Raw genomic sequence first — 18,206 nt, forward strand, 5'->3', positions numbered from 1 at the left:
TACCCCCTGAAATTGTATATTTAATTGCTGAAGCGGCAAGAGTTTTAAAAGAAGAAAATCAGCAGCGGCGAGAAAGTGAAGATCCTCCTACTACAGGTGTTTTCGGATATAGGGCCAGACCAACATCTACAAATTCGCTTCGCTTCGTTTTTAAAGAATATTTCCAGAAAAAAAAAATAATGTGACTTTTTAAATAATATAAAGTTCATGCCAGTGTTATAAAATTTATACGAGCGCACGCTGTTTGTAACTTAACAACATGGTGCCATGCGCCTAGTGTGGCCAAATTCTATCAAAGCCGATACAGCTTTAGTCTACAAGAGATTGGGAGACCACAGTCGGGGCTGAATGTATCCCTTACAAGCCTAACGTTTTTGGTGTAATGTTAATAGGGGAAATTATAAAAGAAATTACAGAAAAACTTTAAAAAGGGTTAATGTTGTTTACAATTTCATCTCTCTTTGTACACACAGTGGAAATCATCAGTCTATTCGTCTGATGAAAGTCCAGGACCAGTTTATCATAAAAGGGGCTTTTGTGGCTACAGTCCCAGAGGCCGCAATGGGGAAAATTAGTCCCCCGAACCGAACCCCAGGAAAAATTTAGTTTTATGTTTTAGCCACGGAGTATTTAGGCCCACTTCCAATTACAGCGCACCCCAAGGCCCTTTAATCCGGCCCTGTGTCATGAAAGTTTTATGTATGGAAGAAATCTAGATATTAAATTTGAAACAAGTTATTCTTGCTGTCATTAATTTTATATTGTTTATAGCAGACTAACGCGGCTACATTTTATAATCATCATGATGCCTATTATTTACGTATAACTGTCCCTATACTGTATATTACAGTACTTTGAATGAAATATACGACAGTACTGAAATGATATCTGCTTCAATGAATAATTAAAAAATAATACTTTGGTAGTGTCACCAAGGAGGTATTAAATAATTAATTATAATAATATAATAATTATTTAATACCTCCTTGGTGTCACCAAATGGTGGTTTTAAATTGTTTCAGAAAATGACTTTCCCCAAGGAGGTATTAAATAAGCTTATTTAATACCTCCTTGCTTTCCCCTACCGTTAGTGATGGTGTGCGAGATGCCACCAAAGGGGTTAGTGCCTTGACCCTGCAGCAAATCCGCAGTTTGATTTAGAAGCCTTCCGGCATCCTTCAGTGAATTGCTATCCATCGTTGTTTTGGGAGAAGTTGGCTTAAAATAATTAGCTTTTGTTATCTTGAGAGCCAAGTATTAGAGAGGGCTATGCTTAGGAAGGAAATTACAAGATGCGATATTTTGCTGACCTATCTTGAAATGAACGATTCCGTTGTCCTTTTCTGAGAGCGCTGTGCGCATCCATTTCTGCGACTACGTTGCTCGTTTCTGTGAGTGTCTTTTGTTGCTAATACGTTGTACGTTTCTGTGAAAGTCTAACGTTGTCTAGGTTTCTGTGAGTAGGTTTTTCATTTCTGCGAGTAGGTTGTTCGTTTCTGCGAATAGGTTGTTCGTTTTTGCGTGTAGCTTGTACGTTTTTGCGTGTAGCTTGTACGTTTTTGCGAGTAGGTTGTTCGTTTGTAACTGTATTTTTGGCGGCGATTGCCTTCCATATATTATACTTTCTCAACGAAAATTTGTACTCAACGAAATGAACCAGTCGAATAAGCCCAATGAATGATGATATCCCGTCATTCCCTTGTCTTCCGGACAACCAAATACCTTTCGCATGGAAACATAAAGCTATCAATTGTGTGTGTAGTGACGAGTAATTGTTCTACAAAAAGCTAACACTTATGCAGTTCAGTGGTGTCTATAAGTACCTATATAAACTCGAGGTTTTGAGAAGGTACTTATACTGACTGTTAATTAGGCCTAGTATCCTTGCTAAGACTGCAATTCATTAGAAACCTAGCTAGGCCCTACCCTAGGCTCTAGCTAGTTAGGAGGCCCCTAACAGATATGGGTCGAAGCGGACGCGAGCTATCCTATACCTGGGCCTGGGCCTATAGGCCTACTACTTCTAGTGTAGGCCTACTACTAGCTTACATCACTGGTCGAATAGACCTACTCCTTTCATCATGTCGTCCCCAACCAGTGAGTGGCGGCGCTAGTAGAAGTAGGATTTCCCTGGCGGCAGGGCAAGGCCCCAACAACAGGCAGGGAAGAAGAGTTGTATTAAGCTAGCCTAGGCCTAGTCTACTAGTAATTTAGCGTGGGTTTTGGAGGAAGGTGACGCCCCTTCATTCAATGAGAAAAAAATAATAAGTATAGTAAGGATTTGTTTTTTGTGCCCTAACTAATAATTTGCATAGGCCTAGCTAGGCCTATCCACTGGACAGGCCAACATTTGATAATATATAATATTTTTTTAATCCCCTGACGAAACTCTCTTAACTTTGCCAAAAGGGGGGGGGGGGGGGGCAAGCCTCTTTGAGAGATTTGTAGCCCCTCCTAGCACCGCAACTGATGGTCCCCATTTCATGAGAAACGTACAGTACACTCGTATGAATGGTTAAACAAGGATGATTCTGCAGAAATTGAGGTCTTCCCCCAATTAAAATACTTTACAGTAGGCCTATGGCATTGTTTCTTATTTAGGGGAAGGCAATCTTATTTTTGCCAACTTCAGGGTTCCAGATGTAATAAAAATAATTTTTTTTTATGAAATTTTTTATTTCATGTGGTGGATAACATTGTATTTTTATTTGAAATAACCATTATTGGTGACTGTATAATCCACTTGTTTTGTCTTCTTTAACTATTTCAGTGCAGCAAACTGAAAAAAAATGAATGAATCACTGAAGTATATTGTGGAGCAGCTAAACAAGCCTCCGTTCAGCCGTAGCTACAATTTAATCAGCTTTGATTCGCTGCAACCGCTCCAGTTACTACAAGTTCTTAATGATGTTCTTGCAGACATAAATCCTCAGGTTAGAGATGATGGATGGCAAGGACTAGGCTATATTCTCTTCACATCAAAGCCCTATCATTTGTGGAGCAATATTTCAAATATATTTATTTTGACTTATTCAACCTTATCACATGAAAATATACTGCAATATTTAAAAAAATAGAAATGTACGATTAAAAAAAATCGGGTAAATATTTGAAATTGATTAAGATGTGAACATAAAGAAACTAGAGCAGGTCATCTTTAGATTGAGAAAAGTCTGTCTCTTGTAATAAATGTATTGAAATGAAAATGTGCACACAAAAAAAAAAAAACAATTTAAGCAGAGATAGGTATTCAACTAAAGAAAAAGCTATAATTGCATTCAGGTAATATTCTAGAAAGGTATTAATGGTGTAAATTATTTTGAATGGTTATGGTGAAACAAGTTGAGATAATGTATGGAAATAAAATAACAATAAAAAGAGATGGATATTCAACTAAAGAAAAAAGATAATTGTAATTCACATAAATGAAAATATTATTGTTATTATCCATGTACAGTATGCATTTGTAATTTAAAATTTTGTTTTTATAATTTAGGGGGAATCGTGTTGTTTGTACATAAATACAAAGATGAAAATGATATTGAATAAAGGTGGGTTACCCCACAAAAGAGAAAAAAAAGCTAGAGCAGTCCTCCACCCTGTGCCTGAATACTAACAATATGTGGCTGTATACAGTGGGTGTAACTGCAGCATACCCTCAATGAAATAATTGAATCGCCCATCCTATTCAGGCACATTATTTTCTTGAGTGACCTCTAGTCTACCCTTAAGAAATTAATGGGATCCTCTGTCGTATTCAGGCCCATTCTTGAGTGCTGCTTGAATAGGGGCGATTCTATTATTTTTATTTTTCGATGGTAAAAAAATTGATTTTCCATGACCTTGTCCTTTGACATTTTCTTAAGAAAATTGAAAGGGGCCTTTCGTTGAATATTATTTACCATTCCACTAAATTTTATGATGATCCATTCATTAGTTTTTGCGTAATCTTTCTAAAAGACAGACAGGCAGACTGTTTATTAAACATTAAATATTATTACCTCCTTGGCAAGGCACCTCTAAAAAGTTTTAGAAACTTTACCATACATTAGGGCTTACATTATAATTCATTACAGTAGCCTAAGAAGTGGTAAATTCAATAATAATTACAATCACTTTCCCAAGAGTGAAGTACTACCTGACTAACCTAATTGATACAAAAGTAGTAATTAATAATAATAATAATACAGTAATAATAAATACTTATTGCAGTTTTACAAAGAAAAAATGCTGTGTGAAAATTTAAAAAATATAATAATAATATTAAAACCTTGTAAATTCTACTTGATACATTCTAATCAGCAGGAGAGTTTGTAAACATATCTACAGGTGCATTGATGTTATAAACATTCCATTTATTTTATTGCAGAATAAGATTGATATACGGGAAGAAGGAGCTGATCAAACAGCTGTAAGGATAATGACTGAATTGAAGTACCTGCGGTACAAACCAAAACAAGAACTGTAAGTTAGTTAAGACCGCATGTAGGCAAAGTGTGTCCCATGGACAACGATGATGCCCGATAGCAATTTTATTACAACTCACGAAAATTAAATTTAAAAAAAAAAAAAACAATTTGTGCTTCCCGCCTACCATTCTTGGCTAAAAATCACTTGTGGTTGCAGCTTGTAAAAAGTAATTTTAAAACTGAGCATGAAGTGATATTATAATGCATTAAGGTTTTCCATGCATGTTGTTTGTGTGCAGACCTCAATGTTGAATCCAAAATTCACTTTAGCCCTCTGACCCATTGTTATTCCAAACCCTGGTTAAGTCTGTATGGTTATGGATTGCCACTGTTTGGTATTAAATAAAATAGCAAAATATAACTTTAACTAATTTCTCTGTAATTTTAACCTTGATGGTGGCAGCAGCCATTGATCAAAGCAGTTTGAGTTCTCAATCTTGAAGTCATCTAAATTGCACCCTGTTACTTCGAGAGGATGTTGGTATTTGTTTGATGCACATGAAAATTTCTAAAACGTGTGTTTGTACAGCACTCATAATCTAATTTGATCCAACTTTAGAATAATTTTTGATAATGATTGGTATTAATTTGATTAAAACTAATATGCAGCGCCTAATGTCCTCCATTCAGACAAGTCTTTCGCCAAGGACTGGTGATGGCCAACAAGCCGGTCATTTACGACATACTGGTTTGGCTGTTCCAGAAGATGGTGGAAGTGAAGAAACGAGCTTACTTAGCACGTTATCTCGTCAAGATTGAATGTCCGCCAGATGTTAGTCAAGACGATATGGTTTCTGAGGCCATGGCACAGGTATGTTGGTGGTGATGGCAATGGTGATCATATATGTTATGTTGATAATGATGTTTGATTTCGATAATAATAACAATGGTGACTTTGATGATGATAATAATTCTTTAATGTTGATATCAATTATGATATTTTTGAAAAAGATGGTACAGTAGAACCTCGTTTTTATGTACACCAGTTATACGAACCCTCGGTTTTACGTACGCCTCGTATCGACGATGACGTCATCAAAAACCCCGAAAATATTCAAAACAAACAACCCTTTTCAGAGCAACCATAAGTAAAAAGACTATAACAATAAACAAACCATAATGCAACATATTTTCATTAAGCAGCAACGTTGAGTCTTATACCGGGTTGTTACAATCTAAAATCATGTGATCTAAGTGAGATGAACAACTACCGATGGTGCTCAAAATAATTGCTTTCCTCCTTAGCTTCGTGTGGCAAACCATGGAAAAACTCGTCTGGTCGAATTTTCTACGCGAAGCTGAGTAGACATAGTTTCGTACACGAACGCTAATTGGTTGGCTCGCCCAGTGCACTGCACGTGGTTGCTGTTTCACGTACACGAACGCTAATTGGTTGACTCGCCCAGTGCAGTGCACATGGTTTTAGTTTGTCTCAATTGGTCTCAACACGCCCAGACAACATCACAGCTCTGTTGTTTAGAATAGGCATGAAGGGGAATTCCCAAGTTATACCTTTGTTGTATAGATAATCTTACAATATTTTCATGTTCTTTAGTTAAATAAAAGATATAAAGTGATGAATTAATACACTAAACACATGGTTTTATTCGTAGGCCTAGAGGCTAGGTCTAGCCTAGGTAGGTAAACATCGTTCGTTCATACATACGTTTATTGAGTGTTACATACGTATTAGGTCAAAGGTTACCACAAATTTAACCCAACCTCTATTTTACGAATCCTCGATTTACGTACACCCTCCGCTCCCGTACCGTACCTAAAATCGAGGTTCTTTTGTGTTGTTAAAGTTGATGATGTGATGATGAAGATGATATAGAGGATGAAGGTAATAGTGATGATACTGTTAATGATGGTTATTGTTAGTGATGACTATAATGATGATTAACTTATTAGTTATTTAAGTTATTTATTTGCATGCCTATTTAAGAGTTAGGTGTGTTCATCAACCTCATTATTATTAATCAGTAACTAACCCTGTCAATAATTTAAAAGAATTAAAAATTTAAAGGTAGGATAATTTTTTTCTTAGTTTGTCTTTAAATAAAAAAATTTGCACTTCATTAGATGGCCATTAAACCCTTCCTAGGGCAGTAATCATAATAATAATAATAATTATAATATGCGATAAGTCGGACTTAAGGGGAATATCTTTTGTGTTATTTTCCCCATAACATTGTTTTTTTTTTTTTTCTCTAATTTCTCCATTGCCTAATTTCCCCTTAAGGTAGGTTTTAGTAACATCATAGTAATAATAATAATGATAATAATAATAATAACAATAACAATGATAATAGAAGTTCCAGTGGTGTTTGTTATCAGTAATTGATTTTTTACACAGTATGAAGATATGATGGAACAGTTCAAGGAACTTCATAAAGAAGCAGAGGAACTAAAGAAGTCAAACTTCTCAACGTCTGATATCAAGAAGGATATCGTACAAATAGACGAGGAGAAGGAACAACTAACAAAGAGACTTGAAAAGCTAAAGAAAAAGGTAAAATGAGCACCTTTACGTGGTACTGTTAGAGGGCGTCACAGTTCAGGTGGCTATTATGGACAGTATTAACCATGGAGATTCCTAGCATCCATTATGTTTTCTTTACCTGTGTGTATTAACAGACACAAGAACAGTAATCCAATTGTTCATTAACTTACTGTGCTTATTTTCTAAAAAGTAATTATAAGTTGATAAATTTAATTTGCAATATTGTTATCATTTAGCTGTTAATTTAAATTTATTATTCATTTACCTTAGTTATTCGAATAAATGCCATGGGGCGTTTATTGTTGAGAAGGGTTTTTGGAGAGGGCTTTTATTCGAGGGAGACATTTATTCAAAGGAAGCATTTATTTTTTTGGTGTAGAATAGATAATGTATATACTCAAATAAACGCCCCTTAATTTCACTGTAAATGTGGCAACTACAAAACATAATTACTGTGAAAATGTGTTACCATGTAACATGTAACACAGGTTAGAAAAATGTACTTCTACTGGAGTAAAACATTAATAGAATGTATTGAGAATGATGTTGCTTCCATTAGATTGGTTTACAGTCATTTGGGGGGGGGCGGTGTTTGTGGTAGGCGTTTATTCCTAATTTTTTTCAAAGAGGGACGTTTATTCAAAGAAATACGATAATTCAATTTTTATGCTGTTTACATCCTGAAACTTAATTTTTTTAAACATGGTTCACTCATTTGTGTTCCTTAATACACAAATTCTACTTTCAAATCCTTTTCAGTATTATTAATTAATTAAGTATAATTAATAAAATAATTAATAAACATGAAGTTCTTTATCTGTCTCTCCAGTGCATAATGTACATTTGCATTTTTGAAATTGTTTTTCTCTTTCCCAGATTGAAGCCATACCACATTATGAGAAGAATCTTGAGATTGCAAGAAATTTTCGACTGGAACAGGAACGACAAGGACAACAAGCACAGCAGAAATTGGATCAGAGAAATCAAGTATGTGTATTCAGATTTTATAAGACTACCATAGCACTATGTGAAACACTAAAGATGTAAATGAAGACAAACTTAGAAATTATTCGAGTTAGGCAAAGACGACGAATAGGCAAGATTAGCTGTAATAAAACTAGGATGAAAATGGGCTGCTGTCTTTATTTGCAATGGTGCAAGTGTTTGTATTTACTACAATATTGCTATTGTGTACTTTGGTCTAATTTTGATATTGATAATCATTTAATGATCTTAGCTTCAACAAGCAGAGCAGAGATACAAACGTATACAGCAGCAACTGAGGGATCTTAAACAGTCAACTGTAGGCTCCACACCTGAAGGTAGGTTTAAAATTGAAAATCACTTTCATTTGAAATGTTACTACTTTTTTTGGGGATTAGAATAGCATGAAGCACAGCAGTTAACAGATTTGAGGTTGCTAGTCCCTTCAGATGTAAAAAAAAGCACTGGCTCTATGTTGCTGTACATGACATGAGTTGGAAGCATCCAGAGATTCATACAGGTTGATTTTTAATGAGACACTGATAAAAACGCTGAAAACCCTCAAACATCCATTGTTACACCTGATGAAGCCGGCATCGACTGCTTTCAAAAGCTCATGCTAAATAAATTACTTTTTTTAAATTTGTCTCAGAGTGCTGACTCTTTATTAACTGTTATTAATATTATTTACACTAGCTATACATTTAGTTCTACTTAATCCATTCGAACATATCACAAGCAGCATAGGTATAGCACTATTGGACTTTTTTTTATTCTTGGAAAAAAACATTATGAATATGATATGGAGAATTATAATAAGATATCTTGCAGTTTGACTGTGTCATTTAATTACTACATTGGATTTGTTCGTTTCTACTACATTTATACATTGTATTATCAGACAAATAATAACAGTCTAGCACTCTGGGCTAACGTGATAGATGAAATTATTTCACCAGCTTTCACCAGCAGTGAATGCTGTGGCTTTATCATTTGATTGAAATAGAACATAATATAGTAGGGATATATACATTGGTCAACCAATAAAAAAAAGAAGGTGGCTATATTTGTAACATATACAATTGTGTAACTAAGGCAAGACTTTCTTAATGCTTTGTTTAGCGAACCCTGCCACCCACCAATTTTTTTGGCCAATTTTATTAGCACACCCACTGCCACGAAAAAATGACAATCTCAGAAAAATATAAAAGCTTTTCTTTATTTTTAGTATGCCTGCCACTGCCTTGAAATGTCCAAAAATAGATATGTATATTTCTTCCAAATTATATAAATTTAAAGCACTGTTACATTCACCGGGAAAAATTTATTTTATTGGATGTCCGTGGATGTCTTTGGGAGAAGTCTTGGCTAAATGGGAAAACAAAATTTTATTATTTTTTTCCCACCCTCCTCTGACGATTGTTAATAAAATAAGTTCTCAAAACAAAGTATTAAAAAAGTCTCGCCTAACTATAACATTGTAACCAATTTAATATGTTTTTTTGATTAGGTCTCATCCAGAAACTTGATGAAGAGAACAAAGTGAATGCTTACCTGTGTCAAGATAAGCTGCCAAAGGAGATAGAGAACAAGCGCAAGGCATGTAAGGACCTGGAGAGAGTGGTCCACGAGCCTGCCATGGGCCAGGCTGACCTGGATGTTCTTCTTGGCAAGGTAATGCCTACATATTTTAAAGATCCTGTGCTCTCACAACCTGTTACCACTGGTTGGTAGATTCTTAGCATGGTGTATATCATTTTCAATTTTCATTATATCTTAAAGTGCTTTACATTGTTAATCTAGTCATTAGAAACAGTAACATTCATTATGAGTTATCCCGGTGTACTGGTTTATACAGCTCCTGTTGTGGACAGACGAGAGATAGCTGTTACCGGGTTACTTGGTAGCTCAGACAAGACCCTTAGGGTAGAAACAAATTATTGTACTAGCTAGTCCACACTTCAAGAGACTTTGTTATAAAGCACTACATTACATTTCATCCTTCTACTGGGAATAAATTTTAATCAATTGTAATGTTTTCATATTACAGATTAAAAATTTGAACATGGAAATAAACGGTCTAATAGAAAAGCGCATGATGAGGAATGATCCGCTGGATGACAAAGTGTCGCTGTTTCGCCAGCAAGCATCAATCATTGCACGCAAGAAAGAGGCCGCTGCAGAATCCTTGAAGGAGGCAAAGGACGAGGTGATGTCTCTCCAGCAGGAGATCCAAGAGAAGAGAGAGACTGTGAAGGGCTTACAAGGTGAAGAGGTCTTGAAAGGTGATGAGGTAAGTGTACTTACACCCTCTGGTGTTTTTTAAACATTTTCTGCAAAGTACGGATCATCTTGCTTAGTTTCCTGGGATTGAAGTGGTAAACTTCCTCGTTACAAGGGGGCCTAAGCCTTACTTAATTTGGATATTTGCTTTATTATTCAGTTCAAAAGATATGTGACTAAATTACGAAGCATGAGCAGTATGTATAAGAAGAAACGACAAGTCCTAGCAGAACTTCGTGCAGAACTTGGCATCTTGACAAGAACTGAAGAGATACTTAAACAAAAAGATGATGCCATTCAGAAAAATCTGGTATGTTGCATAAATCTATTAATATTGATTTTCTTTTTCTCTTTTGGGTTAGTCACACCCACATTTATGCCAAACATATTTCTTCAACTTTCCAATTCACAAAAAATATTACACTACAATATTATAATAATGTAATAATGATACCAATACTAAAACCAATAGTTATTCAAAGGAGACAGATAAAAAAACATTAAAGGCAATAACAAATAATAAAAAAAATAAATATGATAAAATGTTTACAAGGTATATCAGTCAAATAAAATTAAATTACAGTTAAACTTTCCTAAGTCGAATTTGCCTAACTCAAATAAGTTTTAAGTCGAAATTATTTTACATGCCAAATTGTTTTCATTAATTAACAATCAGTAAGTTAAATTCGAACAATATTCGAATGGCTTTTTGGATTCGACTTAGGCAAGTTCAACTGTATAATAAATTGATGTTAATAAAATATATAACTTATTCAGAAACAGTCTTTTTCGGTGTTTATATTGAATAAAACAGGGGCGGCCCTAGCAGGGGTTTGAGGGCATAGGATCCCTTGTCAGGGCCCTGCAGGAACCCCCTTCCCCTTGAACTTCGCTGCCGGGGAATTTTCAGCAAGGGCATCTGGGAAAAATCAAATCTCGGGCGCCGAAATTTAAATTCAAGCTTGCCTTAATAAGCTGTTTAATTTTAGGGATTAAACCGCTAGTTCTCCCCCTGACAGGGGGCTGGTACATCCGACCTGGGGTTAGTATCCCTGACGTGGACTCTTAACTTGCATGATTCTGTATCAAATTTTCTTTTTAAATAAAGAATCCCATTAACAAAAGAATTTATTATTTTTCAATAAAAAATTCCCTGACAAATTTACCTTTTTCTTCGATGGGTGAGGGGGTAGGCTTCCTCAACATGGAGGGTGTGGCCCCTTTGTCGGGGAGCTTGGACCCCTCGTCCAGGAATTCCTGGCTACGCCCCTGGATTGAATCCATTTTCTATCATGTTTGCTTGCAGATATTAATGAAGTATGTTTATCATGAATCAAATTAAACAAAATCTTGCTAAATATAATAAATACACAGTGATGATGTTTTTTTTTAAATTTTATGTAGTCTGTGCTTGAAGCGAAGAAGGGAATTTCTGGTTACCATGACACTCAGGAAGAGTTGGAGAAAGTGTCTACGATGAAGAGTGAGCTAGATGATATGAAAGGCCGAACCTTGGAAGATATATCAGACATGGTGAATATGCTAGAATTTAAAAAATTAATTGTCCACTCATAAAGAGAAAGCTCAATGTATACCACCCATGACTCGTCCTGTAGCTTAGTTGGTAGAGCAACCAACAGTATTGAGATGTTTTGGGGTTTGAATCATGGAATAAATCCTTTTTTTCCCCTTTTTTTTAGATATAGACATTATATATTATGATTTTATCTAAATTTTAAAGCTTACTCCCACTTCAAACAAGAATAGAAACATGAAACATTAAATGTTGAAAAATGAAATGTGGGTACTATATTATGCTAAAAATTTACAGAGTGGACTTCCTTATGTTGTGGTCATTTTAGACTGTTATATTATTAAAGAAATCCATTCAACAAACAACATAAAACATATACATATCAAAGTTATTAGGTTAAAGTTCTCACATTGGTGCATGCATGAAACATAATTTCCTAAAAAATTGATCTGAGATTGACAGTCAATCAGAATTCTCTGTACTATCTATGGTAATTTAACAAGTGGTAATTATGATTTAATGAAATATAAACGTATAGTGAGCTATGCAAGGTTTAGAGTTTAAAAGTTAAAAGAGAGACTTCCTTATGTTGTGGTCATATTGAACTATAATATCATAAAGACCATTCAACAAACAACGTAAAACATATAAAAATTATTAGGTTAAACTTTCCACTTCTGTGCATAAATGTAACATAATTTTTGGGATATATGAGATTTACATGACATTTGAGAATGTACTGAATATAAAATCTTGAATATTTTACATTTTAATCAGTAATCTATACAGGGATTGGTTATACTGTAAAGACTTCGGAACCCCTGCAACACTAAAACTTTGATCCAACAGGCAGTGAATATTCCATTTTGATTTAGTCTAGATGTTTTTAGATGTTTTTATTTTATTTGTATTCATTTTATTTTGTTATATTTTCTACAGACAGATAAATGAATGCCTGAACTGATATTTTATGGGTTTCATATTACTTTCTATACAAAAGAGATATCAAAAATCATATAACTATTGTTCGACTGTGTGCATTGAACATTTGACGACGACGATATTTTCGCCAAATTCCCAACCGTAACTCAGGCTACGGGCCTCGCTTTGACACTTCACATCATAGGGCCTGTTATTAATCTTGCACAGGGGACTGTCATCACCTAACTTCCTCCTCCTCATCATCATCTTCTTCATAAATTGCCCATAGTACAGTACAGTAGAGAAAAATATGACTTCAGAGTGTATTCCATAATAGATGTCTCATAATGCACGAAAGTGCATTTCAAAGCATCCAGAAAACAACAAATTTTCGAAGGTGGAGCAGAAGACTCCCCCCACCCCATAACTAAAAATTGTCTTCTAGTAACAGCACAAGCTATTTCTTTTCTCATTACCCCTCCCACTATGGGAACCCATTTGTGTGATAGGGTAAACTCTGAATCTGTGCTTAACATGTATTTAACAGAAGTGCTTAAAAAGGTATATTTACAGTATATTTATTTATAGAAAATGTTACATACTAGAACTATCAGGAATAAATATACAGATGAAGGCATGGTTTTTTCTTGTCAATTGACTAGGTAATTTACTGAAGAAATGAATGTCCTAGGCAAGTGTGTAAGGGAATCTTTAGCTGATTTTCTACAAAAGCTCACTGTGTGTAGTAACTGACCTACTTGATTTAAATAAAAGCTAAGCCCACATATACACTGAATTTCAACTGAAGAAAAAAATGCATCCTAATTACTTAAAAAATGATTCACACAAACTTGTGGCTCTGGAGTTATGTCAAGACAGAGTAGATTGAGTCTAAACGTGCAGGCTTTTTTTCCTATTCAAAACCTAATCAATTAACTTGTGGCCAATCAAAATGTGGTCAGGTTAAAACTTGGCCAACCATACCACTGGCTGCTGCCCTGTATTACATTATGTATATGTCCAAAATATTGCTCTGTAGTCTGAGTAAAGTGAAAATTTGAAATCAGGGTTGACTAGATTAAAAGAAAACGAAAATATTCTGTAGGTTCTCTGGTTATTGGCTAAACCATATTTCACCCCATAAATTCTGGCTGGTAAAATGGTAACCACCTGTGCAAAAATCCCTAAATCAAATTATTTATGTGTCATTAAAGTTTTTTTTAAATTATTTAAATCAAAAATGTCCTTTTTAATCATCTTTGTTTTTTTCAGGTTCAACGTCTAAACGCAAAGATAGCCTCAAAGAAGTCTGACTTGGCACCGATCATCAAAGAGTTGCGGCCGATGAGACAGAAACATCAGGAGATGCAGGTGATGCACGCAGAGAAGAAGAGTGCCTATGACACTCTGGCTGCTGGGTTTGAGAGTAATTCTTCGAAGTTAGAACAGGTAAAGTCAAGAAACTATGTCATACAAAGTTTTGCCAACTTTGTACAGAACTTAAAGGCTTAGCCAGCGAGCCGTCCAGCTCTCTTTTGGACGGCCAACAATTATTTATGACGGCCACTTTTACTGTGACGACTTGGACGGCTTGGCCTACTCAGCTCAACATAGCCTAGTTGGGCCTGGTTTACCTTTAGCAAATAGCGCCCACCGAACCCCGCTCGGGGCTTCGCTATGCGACAAGTCCTTTGTCTTCCATTTTGGACGGACTGTTTCTTTTTTTTTGGTTGAACCCCTGACAAAACTATGCCATCTTAATCAGAGAGTGTACATATCATTTAATTTAAGACTTTGTCATCTTTGTCAGAGAATAATTATTTCACTTTCATTTAGTACATAACATAACATTTTTATTATTATTTAAAAGTTAAAAGTACAATCATTATTTAGAAAATTATTTAAGTATGAAACTATCAGCATTAATAATTGAGCATTATAAAATTACAACCTTGAAATCAACTTCTTAAATTTGTTTAGTATAAGTTAGTTGCATTTTGTTAACTATCTAAGAGTGCATTCCACAGATTCTGCTTCTCTATATGGGATACTTCTCTTTTTAAATTCTGTTTTAGGTAGATGATGCCCTTCTTTCTTGAATTTCTGTATGTTTTTTTTTTTACTAAAATACTTTTTTATTTTGTTTATCCCACAGGAGGTAAAAGCATACAGGGAGGAATGCTCCCAGGAGGAAAGCCGGTACCATTATTTGAACTGCATGCGCAACATTTTGCTGGTGCAACAAAAAAGAGTTGAGGATGAGGTGAAATCATATGTAAATCCACAAGACAAGAAGAAATCCTTCAGAGAGCTCTACTCTAAAAAGATACAGGAGCAAGAAAATCTTGGCAAGGTAAAAGGGATCATTACATATTTATCGACACTCCAATTCAAGTCCGGCTCCAATTTATACCACTGTGTAAAGAGATGCAAACGAAGATAACTGTCTTTCCAAAAAAACTGTTTGACCAGCGCATCTGTGTTGAACATAAACTTAGCCTGAAGCCTTAATCGTTTTGGCACTTGCCATCTTAGCACACTTCTCCAAGACACAGCCATTGTGCTGCACATCATCAAACACTATCTAAGGATTACTTACGTAAGGGCATAGAACATGAGGTTTTCTAGCCTCCTTGGTTAACCACCTCCATTCATGTCTTCTTTTCGCCAGTTCCTCTGCTTCAGATAGTCAGGAGTTGGGCTTCTTCTTGACTTTGGTCCTTCCAGCGTAGTGATGGTTGACCTCGAGAATGTGTTGCATTAAAGTTGTTGATTGAATTTCAGCTGCTGTGCCATCCCACTTAACATGTCATTCCTCTTTTCATCAGGTTCAATGATTTACCGAAGTCGCAAGATTTATAAATTCTATGCTCGTAATCTATTATCTTCTTGACATTTTTGTTTAAATTTCAGAGTCTGCGCGAGAAGCAGAAAGCAGTGAAGGAGAACCACGGTCCTAGTATGAAACAGATACGGATGTGGAAGGACTTCCAACTGCTGATGGAATGCAAGAAGCAGTGCTACCTGAATAAAGGAAAGCAGAAGGAAGACTCAGCTACTGTCATCAGAGATGAATATGGTCAGGAAGATAGGCTTGTACTGTGAGCAGCACATACAGTTGAGATATATTAAGTGTGCACCGCTTGCGCAACCTGCATCACCCCTACAAGAGGATAACATTTACAAGTGACAATAAAATCCTCTGCCTATCATTAAACGTCGAATTTGACTTTATTTCATTCTACAATACAGAATTACTGATAGAATTTGTGCATTTTAAGCGTAAAAAAGTTGAGGCATTTCATTATTGTAACTTTCAATAGAATAACTTCAATCTTTGTTCCACTTACCCATACCTCAAATTAACCTGGCCCAGGATTTATCAATCTCAGCTTAGCAAATGTCTTAAGTCAAAAAAGTTAAGATGTCGCTAAAGCAAATATCCTAAGCATTTATCAAACCATCTTAACAAAATCTTAGCTTAAAAATCATCTTAGATGGTGCATGCGTACAATTGACTCCTTAATTTTAAGCAATTTTTAAGCTAAGCAATATTGATAAATTCGACTTAAGCAAAAAAAAGGACTTTAAGCTGATTTCTAGTTTGATAAATCCGGTCCCTGGGTCTTGTGTTTTGCCACAAAGAAAGTCAATAGGTGATGTTAAGGCAAGCATACAGTTGTTAGGACCCTGTGTCAGGATAATAGTTTCTGTAGGAAGTATCTTGAGAATATGAATATGGTGTTTCAATAGAACTTACTACTGTAAAATTAATTTTTTTTTCATCATGATTATCAGGCTCTTAGGCAGTAAAAATTGTTTTGTGCCAGTTCCAACCTGGTAATTCTAAGCTACTCCTGGAATACATGTTATCTCCTTCTTGACCATTAGTGTCTTTCTGTACGGTGTCCATACTCATTTTGCTGATCTGTTATGATCCATGTGAACTATTTCCCTGCCCAGACCTAATTTTATTTGGAGACTATCACCAATAATATATTTAATAATGGTAGCATTTCGAATATTATAGTAGAACCCCTGCTTTGGGAATATACGATGACATGTTTTTTAGATCTGAAGATGTTCCCTTAATGGAATTCAACTGTAACCTTTCAACACCCTGAGATTACTGTAAATAAATGGAAAATCTTGATTATTTATTTGTAAAAAAAATTTCTCTATCATTGGACAGCTTTAAATTCATAAGCTAAGTTTAAAAAAAAAAAAAAAAATATAGACCATTGTTTAAAGTCACACTGTTAACCCTAAAATTAATAAAATGTTTAGATTTTTAAAACTTATTTGACAACATCAATACTTGAGGGCATTGTAGAATTTGTAGTCGTCATTGTACATGTGTATGTATATTTTTTGTTGTAGTCTTTCAAGGATGATGTACAGTTTGAAAATAAATTCTAGTGAAGCTCTGAACTTTCTTCATTGTTTATTCTTGGAAATAGAATGATCATTGTCAATCACATAATAATTTGCAAATATTGGAGATTCCATATTTTATTATATGAGGCATGTTGTAGCGAAATGCTTAAGTTGTCACACAGGCCAGTATCGAGTAAATGAGCCTAAAAAATTGCCTAAAAATCCAAATTTGTTTTTCGTTATAGATCAACAGTATAATGTCTTATAATCATGTCCCAAAGTATTAGTTCAGGAAGTGGCCAACAAATGGTTTACTTAACATTAATATTTATTTTTAATTCTATTAAACAATGTATGCACAAATAACTTCGGAAGGCAATTACTCAAAATCAAGTTTATCTTGACTCTAAGAGTGTTGTACATTCACTTTCCAATAGCTTATGCTTGAAATGTCCAGTTTCAATAAATAAATGACCCTTCAAATACACCCAGGCATATGAAAATACCAATAATTTTAAGTTTTGCTACAACTTAGTCATTTTGCCACAACATGCCTCATATACGGTATTGTAATAAGACAGCACATTCATGTACATGCACTGTAATACTGTACTAATTAAAAGGCATGTTTATAAATCATTTTTGAATATACTGTAATAATAATTGATTTAAATAATATATTCGTAATAACCAAATATGAAATTGCACATTGCAGATAACGTTGAATTACGATACAAATGATATTTATAATCATTGGCGGATCCAGGAATTCAAAATAGAGGGGGCCCGGGCGAGGTACTTTCACAGATGGAGGATTTATAGCACCTCAGCCCCACCATGGTTGGGTTGAGGTAAGAAAATGTGTGATTATGGCATCTCTACATGGCCGGAAATTGCACTCTCTGACAATTTGGGGGGAGGCTGGCTCCCCCACCACCGAATCCGCCACTGACAATAATCCAATACGCAAAGAAAAAAATGACAGATAAATTGTGTTTTTTATATGTTTATTATTTCAAAAGAAGTTGATGTTCAATTAAATTTAATTTCAATTGTAAAGAGGAAAAAAAACTACAGTAACATAAATACAGTAAATGTTAATAAAGAGATATAATGCCCAAAAATAAGGAGGGAG

At 34.9% G+C, this 18,206-nt stretch overlaps 1 protein-coding gene across 1 annotated transcript; it reads left to right on the forward strand.

Moving 5' to 3' along the window:
- Positions 1-1,712: 1,712 nt before the first annotated feature.
- LOC117124764 (intraflagellar transport protein 81 homolog) lies at positions 1,713-15,887 on the forward strand. The gene is made up of 14 exons (XM_033271085.1): positions 1,713-1,849; positions 2,771-2,933; positions 4,370-4,464; positions 5,100-5,280; positions 6,826-6,981; positions 7,849-7,959; positions 8,210-8,294; positions 9,467-9,630; positions 10,007-10,249; positions 10,400-10,549; positions 11,644-11,772; positions 13,967-14,143; positions 14,850-15,047; positions 15,608-15,887. Exons 2-14 carry the CDS (start codon positions 2,790-2,792, stop codon positions 15,797-15,799), a joined length of 2,025 nt encoding a protein of 674 aa, XP_033126976.1. The 5' UTR covers positions 1,713-1,849; positions 2,771-2,789; the 3' UTR covers positions 15,800-15,887.
- The last annotated feature ends 2,319 nt before the right edge of the window (positions 15,888-18,206 follow it).

Source organism: Anneissia japonica, unplaced genomic scaffold (genome assembly GCF_011630105.1).
Source record: "Anneissia japonica isolate Jap-2015-1 unplaced genomic scaffold, ASM1163010v1 scaffold1764_len714935_cov166, whole genome shotgun sequence".
Classification (NCBI taxonomy): domain Eukaryota; kingdom Metazoa; phylum Echinodermata; class Crinoidea; order Comatulida; family Comatulidae; genus Anneissia; species Anneissia japonica.

Excerpts from the sequence above, each read along its gene's own strand:
- LOC117124764 (XM_033271085.1), top strand. The coding sequence starts at position 2,790 with ATGAATGAATCACTGAAGTATATTGTGGAGCAGCTAAACAAGCCTCCG. Across the intron at positions 9,631-10,006 it reads TGGATGTTCTTCTTGGCAAG|ATTAAAAATTTGAACATGGA; the intron begins GTAATGCCTACA and ends TTCATATTACAG. Across the intron at positions 10,250-10,399 it reads AGGTCTTGAAAGGTGATGAG|TTCAAAAGATATGTGACTAA; the intron begins GTAAGTGTACTT and ends TTTATTATTCAG.